The sequence below is a fragment of the Anolis sagrei genome, chromosome 5, assembly GCF_037176765.1.
Source record: "Anolis sagrei isolate rAnoSag1 chromosome 5, rAnoSag1.mat, whole genome shotgun sequence".
NCBI classification, from domain to species: domain Eukaryota; kingdom Metazoa; phylum Chordata; class Lepidosauria; order Squamata; family Dactyloidae; genus Anolis; species Anolis sagrei.
Window position 1 is genome coordinate 78,981,619 of NC_090025.1, and position 22,782 is coordinate 79,004,400.

At 42.5% G+C, this 22,782-nt stretch overlaps 1 protein-coding gene across 1 annotated transcript in view; it reads right to left on the minus strand.

Moving 5' to 3' along the window:
• The window catches only part of SLC30A9 (solute carrier family 30 member 9), a 44,120-nt gene extending 22,149 nt beyond the window's left edge, over positions 1-21,971 (minus strand). The window contains exons 1-7 of the mRNA XM_060778455.2: positions 21,636-21,971; positions 17,847-18,020; positions 8,734-8,790; positions 5,454-5,553; positions 4,019-4,111; positions 2,442-2,524; positions 1,798-1,856 (exon numbers count right to left, since the gene is read on the minus strand). Of these exons, the coding sequence (XP_060634438.1) occupies positions 1,798-1,856; positions 2,442-2,524; positions 4,019-4,111; positions 5,454-5,553; positions 8,734-8,790; positions 17,847-18,020; positions 21,636-21,741 (672 nt within the window). The 5' untranslated portion in view covers positions 21,742-21,971. The remainder of the gene's footprint in view (positions 1-1,797; positions 1,857-2,441; positions 2,525-4,018; positions 4,112-5,453; positions 5,554-8,733; positions 8,791-17,846; positions 18,021-21,635) is intronic.
• Between the last annotated feature and the right edge of the window lie 811 nt (positions 21,972-22,782).

Here is a 22,782-nt window from a genome sequence, read left to right on the forward strand (position 1 = left end):
CTGATAGAGATTGGAGTGCCAATAGTATATCTGGTGAGTCAGAGATTCCACAGCACTGTATTTTTTAAAAAGCAATTTTTAAAAATTGGTGCCAAATTAACTGAGGGAACCTTTTACTGTAAAAAAGTGTCAATGAAAAATCTTAAAACTAATCAGCTGAATACTGAAGACCTACGAACAGTAAAACAACTTTATATATACAGTAAAACAACCTTTCACATGATTAGTAGGAATATTTTACAATTTTGCTTTATAAAATAATTATTTAAAAGGAGAAACAATTCACAACAGTATTTTTCATCCACCTTGCCTCCCCTGTCCCATTTTCAATTCTTTCAATGGAACACATGACCCCCATGAGAAAGAAAATGTCCACAGCCTTTCAAATACATAAGGACTAGAAACTTATTCCGCATTGAAAGGAAAGATAGATTCTCAGAAAGCCCATCTCTTTGTTTGCATGCCATCTTTTATACCAGAGTTTCTCAAACTGTGCTCTTCTGGGTGTTTTGAACTTTAGCTCCCGGAAATACCAGTTGTTAGGAATAGTGGGAGCTGAAGTTCAAAATATCTGGAACAGCACAATTTGAGAACCACTGTTTTATACTATTATTCTGTATGTTCGCAGTATTACACAGGAAGAATCACATTCTAGGTACAGATGGGGTCTCCTTTACCTGAAATGCTTGAGATTAGAAGTTTTTCAGGCTTTGGATTTTTTTCAGATTTTGGAATATCTGTATTTGCATATACATAGCAAATGAGGGGAATGGGGGGAAAGGTGACTAGTCACACATCCAGTGCCTGATGACTTTTAAGAAACCCAGAAAGGCAAATAACAACAACAACCACCACCACCACAACAACAACAACAACAACTTTATTCTTGTATCCCACCACCATCTCCCCCAAGGGACTCAGGGAGGTTATACACAGCACAAGGAAGAAGGTGAAGGAGAGAGGTGGCTAGTCACACATCCAGTGCCTGATGAGTTTTAAGAAACCCAGAAAGGTTAATAACAAAGGTGAATAACAACAACCACAACAACTTTATTCTTGTATCCCACCACCATCTCCCCAAAGGAACTCGGGGAGGCTTACATACGGGACAAGGAAGAAGGAGAAGGAGAGAGGTGGCTAGTCACACATCCAGTGCCTGATGAGTTTTAAGAAACTCAGAAAGGTGAATAACAAAGGTGAACAACAACAACAACAACAACAACTTTATTCTTGTATCCCACCACCATCTCCCCAAAGGGACTCGGGGAAGTTTACACACGGGGCAAGGAAGAAGGAGAAGGAGAGAGGTGGCTAGTCACACATCCAGTGCCTGATGAGTTTTAGAAACCCAGAAAGGTGAATAACAAAGGTGAATAACAACCACCACCACCACAACAACAACTTTATTCTTGTATCCCACCACCACCTCCCCAAAGGACTCGGGAAGGCTTTACACACAGCACAAGGAAGAAGGGGAAGGAGAGAAGGCACCTGTAAAAAGTAAATGATCCCTGGTGGTCAGCACACTTTTTGTCCTTTTAGCAAAGTAGCAGAAAAGTAATGGGGTTGCTTTCCACTTGTCTTCATTGTCTGTTTCCAGGCCACCCACCACCATGCGCAGCCATGTGTGACTAGCCCCCTTTCCCCGAAGGTGGAATTGGGTGGCTGATGGTAAAAGGTTTCTGCTTTTTAGAGTATTTCAAATTGCCATGTAAGGGAGACTCAACCTGTACTTATACCTAGTATTGCACCATGACCAAGTATTACAAGCAAGTTATACAAAAGCAACTTTCTCACCTTTGTTTCTCCGAGGAAGTCTTTGTATTCCTTCAACAATCTTTGGTTTCTAAACAAATCTGTGAAAATATGTTAGAAGCAGGTATTACTAATAAAAGAAGAGGGAAGGAGAATTTCAGATTCTTTTGTGGACAACAAACAAAAATATGCAGTGTTCAAATCTTACATGACAAGTTCTAGGCCAGAACAATCTTTTAAAAAGTTGCTGCTGTGCATATGTAAAAACTAGAATATAAGTAGATTCAGAGCTGGGATTGGTTGCTAATCTCCAATAAATGCACAACTCAACAAACATGCATGCTTTCCTTTCAACAAAGGTATGAATTGTAGATCTGAAAGAGATTTTTACAACACTCAGTCAAAACAAAAACTATAGTGTGGGATACAACTATAGTACTCTTGAGAGTTGGCCACTCAGCTTCTACTTAATTTTCTCCACTAAAGGCGAGACATGTTCTGATGTTGTCTGTTTTATAGCAACTACCATTAAGATGTTGATGTTAATATTAACTCAAAACCTGTTTCTTGCCATTTCCTCTTACCAGTTATCCGATTTTCTTAAAGCAACAAGAAAAAAAAGGAGGCTGCAACCGTTACACAATGAAATGCAGTATTAACCATCTCCTACAGCATTCTACACTTACTTTCTCTGTACTCAATCTCTGCTTCTTTACGCCTTTTTCTCTCTTGAGCAAGAGCTTCTGGACTTCCCCAGACCTCTAAAGACCTATAATCAAGAATTCAAAAGTAAACACACACACAATTCTATTTATTCATACAACTAAAATACTGTGAAACAATATACCTCCTGTTTTCTGATTATTTTAATTCTGAAATACAGTCAGTATCATATAACCCCCATATCAACAAAACCAGCATCTGCAGTTTCATTACTTATATGTGATAAAACAAATCCTTTCCAGGCACTTCCTAAGTCTTCCAGCATGACTTTAGGGTATGCTTCTGTGAGAAGCTGACCAGTCAGAATGAAGGATTTAGCCATACCTACAGATGTGTCCTTTCTAGACATTTCCTAGGTCTTTTAGCACAATTCTATAGTAGTGATACTGGGGAAAATTGAAGGAAAAAGGAAGAGGGGCTGACCAAGGGCAAGACGGATGGATGGAATGAATCCTTGAAGTGACTGGATTGACCTTGAAGGAGCTGGGGGTGGTGATGGCCAACAGGGAGCTCTGGCGTGGGCTGGTCCACGAGGTCACAAAGAGTCGGAAACGAATGAACGAATGAACAACAACATAGTATGCTACCCTGGAAGTTGTTCATTCAATAGGATTCACTTTTAGCCAAAAATTTTGCTAACCGCAGTAAATCTGATAACATATCTATGCAGATAAATGGATCGTTCCGTATATAAAAACTTTAAAGTGCTGTTAAATACAGTAATATCTTGACATACAAGTTTAATTTGTTCTGTGACCAAGCTTGTAACTTGTATGTCAAAGCAAATTTTCACATTGAAATGCACTGAAATACTATTAATCCTTTCCAGAGCTCAGACATAGAAGAAATTAAACCAATTTGCAAGGTCACATGGGGTTAACAGAGTTCAGGGGCTTCAGCCAGTCCTTCCATCCTTCATTTCCTCCTCCCTATCTGAGCAGCTCCCTCTCGGCCTGCCCACCACTGTCCACCCTTCAGAGGCAGAGACTGAGAGAACCGAGGTTCCCTGCCGCCATCTCCCCAAGGGGACTCGGGGCTGTTTACATGGGGCCAAGCCTAAGGCAACATACATTTAAAAACAGAACAATAACATATTAAAATAGCATAAAAACAGCATAAACAATAATTAACAAGCATCATAAACAACAACAGACTCATTTTGGGGGGGGAGGGGGGCCAATATGCAAAACTAGTTAAAGGATAGGCTGGTCAATAAGGTCATCCCGAGTTCTGGAGTTTGGTGCCATCTGTACGCGGATGACACTCTATTACTCTTTTCCACCAGATTCCAAGGAAGCCCCTCGGGTCCAGAACCAGTGTCTGATGGCTGTGATGGGCTGGATGAGGGTTAACAATTTGAAGCTTAATCCTGACAAAACAGAGGTCCTCTTGACCAGTCGTGGGACAGATCTCAACATAAACCCATAATAAACTCCAACAACATAGTGAATGGACTACCACAAAAAGGTAGATAAAATGGGAAAGTGATAGAAGTTTCAAACTATACTTTGGAGAACTACTTTTTCAAAGTTGTGCTTACTTGGCCTCCACATCTGCTCTCAAAAACACCGTGAAAGCTTCTGTGTCATCATGAGGGCTTCGTCGTCTGATTTTCCTGAGCTGATCTAAGTCACTGTTGAAAAACAGAAAGAGGTGCTTGAAAGGAAAGAAAAAGCACGACCGCAAGCAACTTGAAACCATGGTTTATCTGCTGTTGATCTGGTAGCAGAAACCACAGAATGGTTCTGAACCTTGTTTAGCACAAACCATGACTGGTATGCTCCCTGAAGTAAACATTTCTCTTCTGGATTTTCTTGTACACACACAAATATTTATATACTGAATAAACACACTCAATTCATGTGAACTATAGTCAATTAATGAATACTTCTTTAACTCTGCTATCTTTTGTACTGAACAGTACATTACAATCATTTCTGACCCCCTGGACTGTCTAGTAAACACAAGTACAGTATTTAGTCAGATACCAATTGTACAAGTTTTCCCACTTAAAAAGATGAGAGAGGTCTGTAATTGACATCATAGGTAGACCTCAACTATGAGAGACAACATGAGAAAACACATCCAGAAAATCACATGATTTTTGAATTTATTTGCAAATTATGGTGGAAAATAAGTATTTGGTCACCTACAAACAAGCAAGATTTCTGGGTCTCACAGACCTGTTACTTCTGCTTTAAGAGGCTCCTCTGTCCTCCACCCATTACCTGTAGTAATGGCACCTATTTGAACTTGTTATGAATATAAAAGACACCTGTCCACAACCTCAAGCAGTCACACTCCAGTCTCCAGATCTCAACCCTATAGAAAACCTTTGGAGGGAGTTGAAAGTCTGTGTTGCCCAGCGACAGCCCCAAAACATCACTGCTCTTGAGGAGATCTGCATGGAGGAATGGACCAACATACCAGCAGCAGTGTGTGCCAACCTTGTGAGGACTTACAGAACATGTTTGACCTCTGTCATTGCCAATAAAGTATTGAGGTGAACTTTTGTTATGGGCCAAATACTTATTTTTCACCATAATTTGCAAATAAATTCATTCAAAATCAGACAATGTGATTTTCTGGATGTGTTTTTCTCATGTTGTCTCTCATTGTTGAGGTCTACCTATGATGTCAATTACAGGCCTCTCTCATCTTTTTAAATGGGAGAACTTGTACAATTGGTATCTGACTAAATACTTTTTCCCCCCACTGTAGTCTGAAATGGACATTTGGTGTCTGTGGAAAATGCAATTTGGTCCTCCTAGAGTCACTGGACTATAAATCCCAATATAACTAACAATTGACTATACTAACTAGGGTTGATGGAAGCTGCAATCCGACAATATTTGAAAAAACACAACATGAAAAACCCTAAACAGTATTATTGCTTCTTTCATTACTTGTTGGCTAGCACATTAAGGCAACTAGAAGCTATTTTATTCTAATTTTTAAATTTGCAGCAATCCTACCTGGACTTAAGACAGAATTCATTGATCGCTCTGACACCGGTGATGAAATTATTCTTCATGTACTTTGGTCCATATTCTCTCTTTTTGAGCACAGCTTTCACTTTAAAAATTAAAACATTACAATCAGTTTTCAAAGTCACCACAAGATCAATCTACAGTGGAGGCGCCAACGCATGCAGAACTGTGTGTATTCACAGAGCTGTTTTCAAACCTGAAAATTAGTGAACATGCACTTTTTGTCGCAGAAATGAAATGCACCACACATGACAACAGAATAGCATAAATACAGCCAATTATATATTTAATAAGATAATTATAGTCTGGTAACAAACTAAATACATACTCTCAGCTAGCAGAGACATGATAATTATCTGTTAAAGTGGCAACGTATAGACTTCACTTATATGGAATTGTTAATCAGGATTCTGGAGAATCTAACCTTACTATGATCTAGTTTCATGTTGCTTTTTCTCAAATGGCTCCTCTCACTACTGTGAGTGGCTAAACAAACCAAAAATGGGTTGCTGTGAGTTTTCCGGGATGTATGGCCATGTTCCAGAAGCATTCTCTCCTGACGTTTCATCCACATCTATGGCAGGCATCCTCAGAGGTTGTGAAGTCTGTTGGAAACTAGTCAAGTGAGGTTTATATATCTGTCGAATGTCCAGGGTGGGAGAAATAACTCTTGTCTGCTTGAGGCAAGCATGAATGTTGCAATTGGCCACCTAAATTAGCATTTAACAGCCTTGCAGCTTCAAAACCTGTCTGCTTCCTGTCTGGGGGAATCATTTGTTGGGAAGTGTTAGCTGGCCCTGATTATTCGTGTCTGGAATTCCCGATTTTTTTAGTGTTGCTCTTTATTTACTGATGATTTTAGAGTACCCAGATTTCGTTCATTTTCATGGTTTACTCCTTTCTGTTGAAATTGTCCACGTTCTTGTAGACACCCCCCAAGGATCCCCAGGCAGCAACCAGACATGTTTTGAAGCTGCAAGGCAATTCGATGCTAATCAAGGTGGCCAATTGCAACATTAACACTTCCCTCAAACAGACAAGAGTTCTTTCTTCCATCCTGGACATTTCACAGATATATAAACTTTGCTTGCCTAGTTTCCGAAAGACCTCACAATCTCTGAGGATGCCTGCCATAGATATGGGCGAAAGATCAGAATGTTTCTGTAAAATGGCCATACAACCCGGAAAACTCACAGCAACCCAGTGATTCAAGCCATGAAAGCCTTCAGCAATACATTAAACCAAAAATGGTTTGTTCAACGTACCATTCATGCTCAAGACAGAGCCTGGGTTGTGGCTCCCAAACAAGTCAATACTTGCTTTCAGTGGAACAATTACTACTGCTACTGCTACTACTACTACTACTACTACTACTACTACTACTTTTGAGACCTAAAGGGGCTCACACTTAAAAGGCATTACAATTTAAAACACACAAAAGGGAAATATTAAAATGGAACTAGATTTGTACAATTACAAAAGCAAAATACGATCAAAATAAACACATAAATAAATACATTTTTAAAAGTTCATCCAACTAATGGCCCTGGCCTGTAATTTGCATTTTTTTCTGTTTGAAAAGCAGTAAGCCAATATTCCACCAAACTAGGGTTTGAACAACAGATTTAATCTTGAAGTGAGCAATATCCAGGCACAGGACACATCTAATAAGATAAACTCCATGTACAGGGTTATTTTTTAGATTTGTTTCATTCTCAAAATGCTTAGTAAAGTCTGATAACTCATCAAATTGTTCGTGACTTTTTGTGTAATTACCAACAATGGCAAAAAAAGTCAATGGGATTTTGGCCTGCATCAATAGGAGTATAGTGTCTATTCTGCCTTGGTTAGACCACACCTGGAATATTGTGTCCAATTCTGGGCACCATAATTGAAGGGAGACGTTGACAAGCTGGAATATGTCCAGAGGAGGGTGACTAAAATGATCAAGGGACTGGAGAAGAAGCCCTATGAGGAGCAGCTTAAAGAGCTGGGCATGTTTAGCCTGAAGAAGAGAAGGCTGAGAGGAGACATGATAGCCATGTATAAATATGTGAGAGGAAGTCATAGGGAGGGGGGAGCAAGCTTGTTTTCTTCTGCCCTGGAGACTAGGATGTGGAATGATAAATAATAATAATAATAATAATAATAATAATAATAATTGTTATTATTATTATATTATTATTCCCAATGGGAACTCAGAGTGGCTTACATGAGGCCAAGCCCAAACAGCACATTAAAATAAAATAAAACCGAAAATGCAAACAATAAACAACAAACAACCTAATTACATAAAACATATGAAAACGTAGCAATATAAAATTACAATAGGCACAATCACAATGACAATGGGCAGGCTACATGTAATGATTAAAAGAGAGACTGATTAAAACTAAAACTCAGGCGAGATAAGAGAGAGGCAGATTATTTGCGGAGGAGGACTCATTATAGTGGGGGTTGTGGAATCAGGCTTTCCCACAAAGGGGGGGGGGGGCATATACTCTAATGACAAAACATTGAGGCTAAGCAACAGTGTGAGAATGTAAACCTATTCATCAAATGCGCAGCGGAAGAGCTTTTTAAGGTTTTAAGGTCCCTTTTAAAGGTTTCTAAGGTAGGGGCTTTTCTAATTTCTCCAGGTAGTGAGTTCCAGAGTCGGGGGGCCACAGAGGAAAAAGCTCTCTCCCTTGTACTTACTAGGCGAGCTTGTGAAATTGGCAGGGGCGAAAGAAGGGCCTTCCCGGAAGAACAGAGGGCCCGAGTTGGTTCATGGAGGGAGATACGGTTTCAAACTACAAGAAAGGAGAGTCCATCTGAACATTAGGAAGACTGTGAGAGCCGTTCAGCAGTGGAACTCTCTGCCCCAGAGTGTGGTGGAGGCTCCTTCTTTGGAAGCTTTTAAACAGAGGCTGGATGGCCACCTGTCGGGGGTGCTTTGAATGCAATTTTCCTGCTTTTTGGCAGGGGGTTGGACTGGATGGCCCATCAGGTCTCTTCCAACTCTATGATTCTGTTTCAATTAATTGCCACATGTTGCCATTGTGGAAATACACTGAAAGTGGGCCCACTTTTTTTGAAAACCCTGTAGAGGAGTCACATTGTGCTTTATAAACCTAGACAGGAGAGCAAAAGTGCATGTTTTCAACACCTGCTTTCCATTCGGCACAGCATCTGTTGTAGCTTTACTCAAAGTGTTCAAAGAGAACCTATGCAAACTTTCATTCATTGGCACGCATTCGTACTGTAAAGTTATGTTTATAATTACCTTTTACATGAATTGGTTGTTGCAACAAAGGCAGTGTCTGACTGCCAGCATCCCGGGCTGTAAAAAAAGCGGGGGAAGCCAGAAATTCATTTGAAATTCAAAACATCAGAAAGTCATTTGGACAAAATTTTCGGACAAGCTTAGAAAATAAATTTAAAATCCAGCTAAAATATACACCTCTTAAAGAATATGCTCCTGCCAATTATTTCAACTGCAGGTAATATTTTTAACAGGAAACTGTACTCTGCAAATTAACTGGCTGTATGGAAAGGGGCAATTTCAAATTTCCCTTTCACTTCCTTCATGTATGTCCTTCCCCCAGTATTTCACCATTCTTTAGCACTAATCGCAAATTGCAATCTCTCTTATCTCCCCTTTATTCACCTAAAAGAAACAAGACCTGCCTTCTATTTTGCTTCTGTTCTCTGGAATTCGATGAAGGCAGAACAAGAAAATTGATAAACGATTATGAAGATTAGCTGTAGAAAGGAAGGAAGGGAAATGTGGAGTGGATTTATTTGAGGGGAAAGGAGAAGATGGCTGACTAGCTTTTCAGGCTTAGAGGGTTGCTGTGAGTTTTCCGGGCTGTATGGCCATGTTCCAGAAGCATTCTCTCCTGACCTTTCACCCACAACTATGGCAGGCATCCTCAGAGGTTGTGAGGTCTCTGAGACCTCTGAGGATGCCTGCCATAGATGTGGACCAAACATCAGGAGAGAAAGCTTCTGGAACATGGCCATACAGTCTGGAAAATTCACAGCAACCCAGTGATTCAGGACATGAGAACCTTCGACAACACATATTCAGGCTTAGTTTTTAAAACAGATGTTTGGTGTGCTATGCTGGAACCTGCTATTAAAAATGGAGAAATATTAATTTTCTGAACAAGCATCTAGGCTAATTAGAACAATTACATTTGTGCTCTTCTCTATAGTTCTATGGGATACAGGCTACTACCATATACCACATATACTCATGTATGCGTCAATTTCCCCTCCCACAAAAATCAGCCACCAAAAAACCTTGGTCAACTTATATATAAACCAACGCTGGAATAAGAACCCAGTACAAAAGTAGCAAGGAAGACATCCTCTCCTTCTCTGTAGCTTTTCCTAACTATGCTCTGCTAGTTCACGTTAGCCCAGTTACTATCACTGGCCACACAATCAATCCACACAACTTTCTGAATGATAGCTGGCTTTTATAAATCAATGTGGATGTTTTATGTTCAAATTTTATGTCATTATGTAATTTTTGTTCGATTATGCTTGGTTTAATTTATTGATGTTAGGTTCTAATACTGTTTTCATATGTGGGGTTTTTTCTGGGATTATTATGTCGGTACTTGCTTGTTCTATGGAGGCATTGAATGTTTGCCATTGTATGTCAGAATCTGCCTTTATAGGGTGCAATATAAATAAATATTGTTGATGTTGTTGTTGCTGTTGTTGTTGACACAAAAGCACAGTATGTCACAGCAAACGAGTTCTATATGCTGGATTTTGTATTATTATTATTATTATTATTATTATTATTATTTGAAACACAACAAGATGAGTCCACAGCAGACACTCTGCTGGCTGTTGTATTGGATCACACGTTGGACACTTCCCAAGTGTCTAGGACTGTGTGATGTAGCAGCGAATAATGTGTGCAGATCCCAGTAAGGTGGCCTTCTTCAGCTGGCAGATGGTAATTTTGTCAGCGCCGATTGTGTTTAAGTGCAGGCCAAGGTCTTTAGGCACTGCACCCAGTGTGCCGATCACCACTGGGACCACCTTTACTGGCTTGTGCCAGAGTCTTTGCAGTTCAGTCTTTCAATCATCATGTCATGTCAGCTTTTCCGGTTGTTTCTCTGCAATCCTGCTGTCACCTGGGATTGCAACATCAACGATCCATACTTTGTTTTTTAACACGATCATGAGGTCAGGAGTATTGCGCTCCAAAAGTCTGTCTGTCTGAATCCGGAAGTCCCAGAGGAGTTTGGCATGTTCATTCTCTGTAACTTTTTTCCAGCTTGTGATCCCACCACAGCCATGTTTTTTCTTTGTCGAGTTGGCTCTCAATTTTTCCCAGGAACTGTCTATGGAGAGCCTTCCATTCCAGTTCTCCCTCATTTGTTCTCCTTGCAGGGTTTCTTTTTTCCTTTGTATACATCTGCATATCTTGACACCTCTCTGAGCCTTTTGCTCTCTTTCCTAGTGTATGATCTGTGTCATTTTTTTCTGAATAATCAATAAAACTTCAAAATGGAAGGAATGGCAATTCTGAAATACTCTCTTGCTAGCCATAATGTGAACCAGCCCAAGTTAAGGACCTTTATGTTCCAGTGGTTTCCTTGGGAAATATTTGACACAAATACATGTTTCTCCTTTGGACAATGCTATCTTAATTAAATGCATCAATATAATCAAGTCCTTATGACTTCAATAACAGCAGCTTATATGTAGCTGCTTTATTCTCTAGGGTTGGATGCTTGCCACACATCCGCTACCAGTAAATTGAAACTAATTTTACCGAAACTGGAGGCATTAGAGTTACCCCTCCAAGCTCAACTGTACATGGTTATGGTTTTTTTTTCCTAATAGAAACCTTGGTGCAAGTTATGAATTATTCAAAACTTAAGCACTTGATCTATACAACGTATGCCTTTAGTTAAGCAATTTGTTCCTTCCTTTAGTTTAAAAAATGGGTAGGCATAATTTACTTTAGCTCTTTAAAAGAGAAGGAAGCTCGAAAAATGGCTTTGCATTTTATAATGCAAGACTTAATAAATATGGAAGGTTTTTTCCCCCAGCTCAATAGAGTGGCGACTTTTTAGACACTTCAAAAAGTATTCTTCTTCAAGAATAACAAGACTAAAAGCTGACTAAAAATTATTCTCTTCTACCCTCCATGCCCCCATCTCCTTTTTATCATTCATGTACTGAACAGGCGGGCATTAGTCTGATAGACCACTGCTGAATGCTGCTGTCACAATTTCTCTCAGGCTTGAGGATGAATTTTTCCCTCTTGTAAAATGGGAGCTCACTGTGACATTATTTAAGAAAAGGTTGAACCATAAACTCATCAGGAAAAATAATCGCCTATCAAATGTCAAGATTTACTATTGAAAATGCAGACAGCATTTTGTGCCCTTTTAAAAAATACAGAACGGCAGCCTAGAGGCTTGATAAAAACACAGCAGCTGAACAAAGGGAAATCTGACCTACTCAAATACAAGATAGGTGATTTCTGGGTCCTGCAAAGTTCAAGATGATAATTTTTGAAACCTGAAACAAATTAATCTCCAGAATATTAATGTTTCAGATTGCAAAATGACAGGTCCAAATAACCTTATGAGAAAGACCAAAACCTGAGGATAGGACAAGTTGTTTACCTATAATTATAGTTCTTTGTGTGGTCATCTGTGAACTCACACAAAAGGGGTTGTCTATACCTGAACAGAGCATCATTTGGACCCTTCAAGATCTACAGTACTATGTAAACATTCTGGCAGCAGTCCGCCATGTGGACCATGCAACCAGCGCAGTTCTCGCTTAGTTCGTTTCCCTGAATGCTAAAGAAGTAGCCAAGAAATTGCCCCTATGATGCACTTTCCCCCATCCTAAACTAAATGCCTACCCCACTGTTTATTCTTTTTGGGTTCCCCTTCATTACATATTTTCTTCCCTACCTCATCCAGGGTTTTATTATTTTACCTCCTCCATTTGGCCTGCCCATTCTGTTCAATTTTATATTGTGTTAATTTGTTTTATTTATCTTATTTTGCTACTGTATTTTATTTTGATGTAATTTTTGTTGTTTGCATTCTGTATTTTATTTTGTTGTGTTGTATCTTTGGGCTTGGCCTGTTAGGGGTCCCGAGTCCTCTTTGGGGAGATGGTGGTGGGGTGATGGTGATGATGATGATAATGATGATGATGATTATTATTATTATTATTAGCCAAGAGGCTAGAGAGAGTAGGACATACAGAAGGGAGGGAGAACAAATGTTGTGTGAGTTCACTGACAAACTACGGTTACAGGCACGCACCCCACTCTTCTTCATATTCTCTGTGACCCATGCAAATGGAAAATTAGCAAACTATTTACCAGAAGGAGTGTCCTGTGAGGCAGGAAAACAGCATAGCTTCAGATCTGGATCTTGCATACATAATCTACTAGCTGTGCCCTGCCACGCGTTGCTGTGGCCTATAGTAAGAATTTTCGAAGTAGAGGTAGATATCTGGACTATTATAAAAGAGAGGTACCTACCTATTCCTTCCCCTCTTTTTCTTCCCCTTCCCCTTTCTCTCCTTTCTTCCTTCTCTACCTCTTTCTTTCATTCCTTATTTCACTCTTTGGTTTCATCCTTTCCCTTTTTCTCTCTCACACACTCCCTCCTTAACCCTCTTTCTCTTTCTCTCTCTTGCGTTCCCCCTTTCTCTCCTCCCTGTCTCTCTCCTTCCCTCCTTCTCTCTTTCTCGCGTTCCCTCTTTTCTCTCGTCTCTGCCTGGCCTCACTCCCTCCTTTCTTCTCTCTTCCTTACTTCTCTCACACACTCCCTCCTTTCCCCTCTTTCTCTCTCTCTCTCTCCCCCTTTCTCTCCTCCCTCTCTCTCTCCTTCCCTCCTTCTCTCTTTCTTGTGTTCCCTCTTTCTCTCGTCTCTGTCTGGCCTCACTCCTTTCTTCTCTCTTCCTTCTTTCTCTCGCTCTCTTTCCCTCTTTCCTTGGAGGGGGCGTGGGCGGGGGAAGAAGAAGGAGGGGGAGGACGGATGGATTTTGACAGGGCGGGAAGGGGTGGGGCGGGGTTTGGAGGGGGCGTGGCTTCTTTGGAGGGGGCGTGGGCAGGGGAAGAAGGAGGAGGAGGGGCGTGGTTTGGCGAATGTGATCATGTGGGGCGGGGCGGGGGAGGGAGGGAGGGGCGTGGTGTGGCGTGATCGTGCGGGGCGGGGGAGGGAGGGTGTGGAGGGTGCGTTGGCCGTTCGGCCATGTGCACGCGCCAGGGACTTGCAGTGGGGTGCCATTGCGCATGCTCAGTTGTTTTGTCTAATTGTGAGTGTGTTTTAATGTTGTTTAATATTTTGAATCGATTTGTGCATACCTTGTGGGTTGAGGTATGTGCATGGGAATTTTGGCTGGGTCTGAATCAGAATACTCTGAGACCCAAGACTCTTCCATAGGCCATCTACTCATATGGACTAGAGAACATGAAGTATGAAGTGTTCTTATACCCAACAATGTACTGAGGGCCAAATCCAAGGAGACACCTTCTCGGTTTACCTTATCAAAAGGAAGCAGTGACCAGAAGAACTAAGCAAAAGGGTCAGTCTATGCTACAACCAGCTTTGTCCACCATCCCTCTTGAATGGGAGACTGTGGTCTGGATGGTACTAAGGCAGATTCCAACCTGTGATATTGACTATAATGGTGATAGTGGGGATGTGATCCCTTGGAACAATACGAACCTTCCTCCAACTCCACATAATCAAACTTCATAGATGAGGACGATTTATAGTTATAATATGCACTTTGATAAGCACTATACCTACATCCATCATTCTCAAAATCATGTCCACATTGATGGCAATTTGATTCACGAGTTACTGATGACATGAAGATAACCTTGACAAAGGGCTACAGGATGGGGATGGAGATAACCTGATGCCCTGGAACTGCTAGATACAGACATGACATCAAACAGTTTGACAGGATGACTGAACAGGAGCAATACAGGGGTGGCACCCCTAGAAGATCCTTGCAGCACTCAAGGTAACAACTCAACAATCTTTCCCCCAGATGTGATACCAACTTGAAAGGTGCATCTGCACTGGTTCAGCCACCTGCAGTTCAAGCTAGGGAGAGGAATGCCTCAACTCCACAAAGATCAGTACTGAAGATTTCCTTTGTTGCATCTCCTCCACAAAAGGAGGCTGAACGGATCACTTTACAGTACAAGGCAATATGTGTGCCCTCTGCATCTTTTGTCCCCTACTTTTTCTTGTGGCACCTCTTTTCTGTTCAGTGCTTAGATGCCATTGTGGCAGCCTCCATATCAAAGGATTGCCCCAGCATCAAAGGTACTTACTTACTTAGGCAATCCCTCGTTGTCCGAGCAGGATTGTCATCCAAGATCGGTGTACTGGTGGTGGTTACTTAGGTGACTGTGGAGCCCTATTCTTGATCTGCATGTTCTCCCGCAGTGAGGGCATTGGTTTCCAGGTGGAAGGCGGTCCCAGTCGGGGTTGGCTTGATGCACCTTCCTCTTGACATTTTTCTCTCTTTCGCCCTCCATTCGTGCCTCTTCAAATTTTACAGCACTGCTGGTCACAGCTAGCCTCCAGCTGGAGCTCTCAAGAGCCAGGGTTTCTCAGTTTTCAGTGTCTATGTCAGAGTTTTTAAGGTCGGCTTTTAGCCCATCTTTAAATATCTTTTCCTGTCCTCCAAAATATAATTTTCCATTCTTGAGTTCGGAGTAGAGCAACTGCTTTGGGAGACGGTGGTCAGGCATCCGGACAACGTGGCCGGTCCAGTGGAGTTGATGGTGGGGGGCCATCGCTTTAATGCTGGTGGTCTTTTCTTCTTCCAGCACACTGACATTTGTCCGCTTGTCTTCCCAAGAGATTTGCAGGATTTTTCAGAGGCAACACTGATGGAATCAGTCTAGGGTTGCATGTGATGTCTGTAGATAGTCCATGTCTCGCAGGCATATAGAAGAGTTGGGAGGACAATAGCTGTCAAAGGTATCCAAGATAAAGTCTCCACATCAACAGTCCTTTGTTTTAGATTGAGAGGCAGAATCAGAGGTCCAATGCCTTAGTTTTTTGTAGAGCTGTCTTGGAAAGATTATTTGAACCCCACCCGAATCAATTAACTAGAGGTGGCTGGAGCTGAGGACTGACGAGGCTACAACCCATGGCCCAAATCAGTTGGCTTCTCACAGAGTGGCAAGGCTTTCTCCCAGAGGAGGCTCTTGAACCAAGAGCAGGGGTCCTTGCATTCTCATAGGGTTAATGCCTGAAAATGAGAGCCAGCCCCTTCAACCAGGCACAGGAAATAATACAAGTGATCATTGTTGTCAGAGATCCTGTCCCCACAAGAGGGACATTTTATTATGGCTAATGAAGCCATAATAAGCTACAGTACTAACAGAACTGTCAAGACAAAACCCAAAGTCAGTTACCAAAGTTAGGGAGTCTGAATCAAGCTGGAAATCAAAGTCCAGAAGAAGCCAGAAAACTAGGCCAAAAAGTCCATTAAAAAGAAAGTGGCAAGTCCACTAATAGTTCTTTTTATGCTTCTGTTGCAGCAAAAAAACCCAAAAAAAACAAAACAAAACAACAACAACCAAACTAAGGGATTGACCTGGAACAATGCTGGTCACATGGACTAGTGAAAAGGAGGTTGCCACCAAAACACATAATAGCTCTATAAGGCTCCCAATGATGCACTGCGCAGGCAAAAATCACCTCAACTGTGTGAATCACAGAGACCATAAAGAGAACCTTTCCCACATGGATTGATGAATTGAAGAGTTTGGCACAACATGTCCGGGACATACTTTAGAGCAGAGCTTCTTAAACTTTTCCATCCAATACCCCTTTTGGCCCAAGAAAATTGTACGAGACCCCTTGGTATATAAAATCAAATATTTATTGGGTTGTTGTAGATTTTTTTCGGGCTATATGGCCATGTTCTAGAGGCATTCTCTCCTAACATTTCGCCTGCATCTATGGCAAGCATTCTCAGAGGTAGTGAGGTCACCTCACTACCTCTGAGGATGCTTGCCATAGATGCAGGTGAAACCTCTAGAATGCCTCTAGAACATGGCCATATAGCCCAAAAAAACCTACAAGAACCCAGTGATTCCAGCCATGAAAGCCTTCGACAATACATCAAATATTTACTGATAACAAATCAGCACTTGAAGGCTTGCTAAACTGGCTGATTTCCCTTTTATAAAGTACAGCTAAAGCATCTTCTGCAGAGTCCACTGTAAATACTGCACAACAGATTTGTGTAAATGTCTAAAACACTTATGGGCCCAGGCCTTATCACACTAGAGCTTGAAAAGAGTAGGCAATGTTCAGACAACTTTTACTGCTGCCAAGTTTTTGGGGCCCCAAGACTGAGCTATGAGGACCATATTTGGGGTCAGGACCCATACTTTAAGAAGCTGTGATACAGCGAAGCCAATACCAGATAACTCTTGGCTTGATTTTAAAAACCCTTTTCAAAGGGAACAGTTCAAAACTTTGGCAAGAGAGATCTATACATTCCATCCCAGCAGGAATAATGAAAGAAACAGAGAAGAATAGGAGCTCTGGCTTCCTCACCACCTTCACTGGTTTCAAACCTGTCCAAGAGACATTCCTGCAAATCATCTCCTGACAGATGCTCAGTAGTCTGAAACCCTCCATATGTTGCTGAACTACAATTCCCATCACCATCAGCCAGTCTGCCAATTTTTATTTATTTATTTATTTCATATATTTATATTATGCATGGCAGTGGAAGTAATACATTACAAAGTAAAATGTCATGTGGGTTTCCATCTTGCCACCAAGATATACCTTTCAAGCCCTTAGCTAAGTAGGACAACACAACTACTTATTACAACTGTAGCATTAATCTCTTCACCCTCACACCCATCCGCCCATTGTTGGTCCTCTAGCTTTTCTGGACTTTAGCTTCTAAAGTGCCTCAGTCTGCATGGAAGCAATCACGGATTCTGGAAGCTGAGGCCCAAAATATCTGGAGGATAAAAGATTGAAGGCAACATAGCAAGCAGTGAAGGGAAGCTAAGGCCCCTTCTACACTGCCCTATAGCCCAGGATCTGATCTCAGATTATCTGATGAGTCTCCACTGCCAGATAATCTGGGATCATATCCTAGGATATAGGGCAGTGTAGAAGGGGCGTAAGTTATATTGGTTGAGTAGAAAACAGGTGAGAAGAGCCGCCTCTTTAAAATACAGCCTAATCACCACTTAGAATTAAATCCAATTGTGTTTCATGAGCCTTACTGGTAAGAGGCACATCAAGAGGATTACACGCCAAGAAATCTCTGGGTTGAAAGCTGTCATCCCTTCTAACTGTTGAAGAGAACAAGGCTAAGTCAAGGTAGGCATACCTGTTGCTGTCTTTTGTGCACTGCCTTCAGAACCTGGGGAGCTTGCATCTTGTGCTCCGGTGCTGTCCTTCTGTCCATCAGAAGTATAAAGTCTTACTTGACTTGAATGAACAGGCAGAAAACTACCTGGTAGCTTGGGTAGTGGACTTCCAAGTGTAATAGGCATCTGCCATCCTGAAAAAAATAAGAATCAACACATTTTAAAAGCTACTGGAGGCAACAAAATCTCATGGCGGCCACTGAAGATAGGAAGACATATGCTAACTGCTACATGGATGTAGACAAGACTGCCCGGAAGCTGCAGCAAGTCCAACGCTCGGCAGCCAGACTACTAACGGGTGCTAGGTACAGGGAGCACACCACTCTGCTGTTACACCAGCTCCACTGGCTGCCAATTAGCTTCCGAGCACAATTCAAAGTGCTGGTGTTAACCTATAAAGCCCTAAACGACTCCGGCCCTGTTTACCTCTCCGAACGTATTCTCTCCTATGAACCATCAAGATTATTAAGATCGTCTGGAGAGGCCCTGCTCTCGGTCCCACCGGCCTCACAAGCGCGTCTGGTGGGGACGAGGGACAGGGCCTTCTCGGTGGTGGCCCCGCGACTCTGGAACTCTCTCCCACCGGAGGTCAGAACCACCCCTTCTATCCTGACATTTAGGAAACAGGTGAAGACGTGCTTATGGAGACAGGCTTTCAATGAATGAGACAACACCCTAAGATTTGGATGGAAGATGATGTATAATCGATTTTAGTATGACGACTGACCACTGTAGTTTTAAACATATTTGTTGTTTTAATATGTTATTGTAATATGAACTATAATGTTTTACCGATTGTATGTGTTTTTGTGGTTGGAAACCGGTCTGAGTCCCTCAAAGAGGTGAGAAGGTCAGTATATAAAACTTTGAAATAAATAAATAATAATAAATATCTTATACACCAAAATTAGGTGTTGCTTCAATAAGCCCCACTGGTAGATACACAGAAGGCATTCATTTCCACCTATCAAGTAGAATGTACAACGTACTTTACAGATTTACTTAGTTCTAATATGTAAACTTTAAGGGAAAATATTTTTAATAAACACAAATATGTTTGTTCTTTTAGTCAGTGCATTCTGACAATTTCGTGGCTCAAGAGAACTAGTATTCAAATCTCCTATATTCCAGCCAAGCATCAAACGGACCATGGTTTTCCTGTCACAATTTAGACAATAAAATAAAGGAATGTCATTAGCTTAGCTCAAGAACACCAGTTTAGATACAAGGCTTGCAGATGTGATGCCTGACTTTAAAATGTCCTTTAACCTTTCCCCAACCTCAGAGTCACAAGTGCTGTTGGCCTGCAATTCCCAGCTTTCTCAGTCCACATGTCAGATAACACTATGTCACAAAGTGTTGTCAAAGGCTTTCATAGCCGGAATCACTGGGTTGCTGTCAGTTTTTTGGGCTGTATGTTTATGTTCCAGTAGCATTCTCTCCTGACATTTCACCTGGATCTATAGCAGCCATCCTCAGAGGTTTGTTCAGAGGTTTGTTGTAAATGAAGCAAGTGGGGTGTGTATATATCTGTGAAATGTACAGGGTGAGGGAAAGAACCCTTGTCTGTTTGTGACAAATGTGAAAGTTGCGCAGCTACAAAGTCAATAAGTGAGGGTATTTCTTGGCTGTTGTTGCCAGGAGGCATCCTTTGTCTGGAAAATGGTAACTGGTACTTGGTTGCTTGCTGTCTGGAATTTTCCTGTTTCTGAGTGGTGTTCTTTATTTACTGTCTTGATTCTGGTGGGTTTTTTTAATACTGGTAGCCAGATTTTCATAGTTTCCTCCTTTCTGTTGAAATTCCACATGCTTGTGGATTACAATGGCTTCTCTGTGTAGTCTGACATGATGGTTGTTAGAATGGTCCAGCATGTCTGTTTTCCCAAATAATATTCTGCATCCAGGTTGGTTCATCAAGTGTTCTGTTACAGCTGACTTCTTTGGCTGAATTAGTCTGCAGTGCCTTTCATGCTCTTTGGAGTGTCCAGGGTGGGAGAAATAACTCTTGTCTGTTTGAAATGGTTGTGAATGTTGCAATTAGCTGGCTTGAATACCATTGAGTAGCCTTGCAGCTGCAAAGCCTGGCTGTTGTTGTCTGGGGGCATCCTTTGTTTGGGAGGTGTTAGCTGCCACTTGATAGTTTACTGTCTGGAATTCCCCTGTTTCAGTGCTTGTGGATTTCAGTGGCTCCTCTGTGTAATCTGAATGTTGTTGCCGCACTCATAGATAGTGATCAAGGGCATACGATTTGTGAGCTGGCCCAAAACACAGGATCTGCACATATGACTGTGCTCCACATTCTGAAAGAACACCTGGACATGAGAAAAATTGCTTCACGATGGGTTCCACATCATTTGACAGAAATGCAGAAATGGCTACGATCTGATGTTGCTCGTACCCACTTGGAACACTATGAGCGTGAAGAAGAGACTTTCTTACGCCGTATCATTACGTTGGATGAGACTTGGGCCAGATCATACCAGCCAGAGCTGAAACGCCAATCGAACGATGGCATAATTACTGTACGACCTCTGGCACATTCAATCTTTATCCAACTCCGTTGTTCTTGTTTCAAAAACATCGCAACAACACTTACTTTAGACCGCACGCTAATACGAGGCTCAATTATTCGCATCACTCTGATGTAGGAAGGGCAAGTCTTTTTGCTCAAAAGGTTTTTGTTTGTTTGTTTGTTTTTGTGTCAGGAGCGACTTGAGAAACTGCAAGTCACTTCTGGTGTGAGAGAATTGGCCCTCTGCAGGGGATGCCCAGATGATTTGATGTTTTATCATCCTTGTGGGAGGCTTCTTTCATGTCCCACATGAGGAACTGGAGTTGATAGAGGGAGCTCATCTGCCTCTCCCCGGATTTGAACCTGCGACCTGTCAGTCTTCAGTCCTGCCAGCACAGGGGTTTAACCCACTGCGCCACCAGGGGGTCCTGCTCAGAGGTAAGGTTGGTATGTAACTAATGTGTGGTATACACAATGTTCTTTGGTTTCACTGCGTGGCATCTTTACAGCAGTGTTGCCACTATTAAAGTTCCAACCGTCGTAGATTATCAGTGCTAATCCAGCTTGCTAACTGCAACATTCACAACTGCTTCAAACAGACAAAGGTTCTTTTTTCTCCCACCTTGGACCTTCCACAGATATACATATATACACTCCACTTGCCTCACTTCCAACAGAATAATGAACAAACTTATGGGGATTTTTTTTTGTCATGTCAGGAGCGACTTGAGAAACTGCAAGTCACTTCTGGTGTGAGAGAATTGGCCGTCTGCAAGGATGTTGCCCAGGGAACGCCCAGATGTTTTGATGTTTACTATTCCTTGTGGGAGGCTTCTCTCATGTCCCTGCAATGGGGAGTTGGAGCTGATAGAGGGAGCTCATCCACGCTCTCCCCAGATCCGAACCTGCGACCTGTCGGTCTCAGGAGTTTAACCCACTGTGCCACTGGGGGCTCCTACCTCTGGGGATGCTTGCCACAGATGTAGGAGACATGTCAGGAGAGAATGCTACTGCAACATGGCCATACAGTTTTGAAAACTCACTAGGAAGTGATTCAAGCCATGAAAGCCTTCGATAGGAATTGTGGGAGTTGAAGTCCAAAACACCTGGAAGGCCGAAGTGATATATTCGGTCAAGCAAGCCAGAGCCCTGAGTCTCTCAGGCAAAAGGTGACCATGACTCGCCGTCTCCTTGAGGGCAGGAACAACAACAACAAGCAGCAGCAGCAGGAGCTCACCGTGGCAGCCGGCCCTGGCGAAGGGGAGCCTGGCGCTGGGCCGCAGCAGGTGCAGCTGGTAGAGGCAGCCCCATCCGCTGCGCCGGGCGGCCAAGGCGGGCAGCATCCTCCCTCCTCTGCCTTGGAACTACTGCCACCGCCTCCTCCTCTTCTTCTTCCTCCGCCGCCTTTGCCCCGAGGCGGAAGGCGAGGAGGCCGGCAAGAGCGCGCTTCTCATTGGCCCGCTCGCCCCTCGCCGGCTCTGCGCTCTAGAACCCGCTCCATCCGCCTTCCAAGGCAAACCCCGCAGGAACCGGATGTGGCGTCCAGCTCGAGCCGCTCTGCCCTCCTGTGGCGTCTATGGGTGAGCCTCGCGCGCCAGTAAGCATGCGCAGAAGGGGCGGCGCGGGCCAGCTTCTTCCTCCGGCCCCGCCCGGGCGAAGGGGGCGCGTGACCGACCGTGCGTAGCGCCTTCTCAGTTCAGTCGCCCTGCAGTTCAGAAGCGAGCTGGCCACGCCCCCCCCCCCCCCCGCAGCCCGGAATGGTACACGCCTTTCCAGCCCCGTCATTGCGCAGTGGGCAAATCCACATGGAGGGCAATAGGGGTGGGTGGAAGGCTCTGCTTTTAGAATTCTCTGGTGGAATTATTATTTATATCCCGCTTAAAAGAGGGTCTTGGAAAGAAATTGTTCTATTTTTTTTTTTTTTGAAAAGCGGGGAAGCTGTCTTTCTCCTGTGCTATGCTAATAATATAATATATTGTATATACATATACCTACATATATATACATACATACATTATTTTTAATATATACATATACATACATACATATATATATATGGAAGGAAAAAGGAAGAGGGGCCGACCAAGGGCAAGATGGATGAATGGTATCCTTGAAGTGACCAGATTGACCTTGAAGGAGCTGAGGGTGGTGACGGCCAACAGGGAGCTCTGGCGTGGACTGGTCCATGAAGTCACAAAGAGTCAGAAACGACAACAAATTAACAACATATACATATAACCTTTTTTTTTTGTCGTGTCAGGAGCGACTTGAGAAACTGCAAGTCGCTTCTGGTGTGAGAGAATTGACCGTCTGCAAGGACATTGCCCAAGGGATGCCCGGATGATTTGATGTTTTTATCCTTATGGGAGGCTTCTCTCATGTCC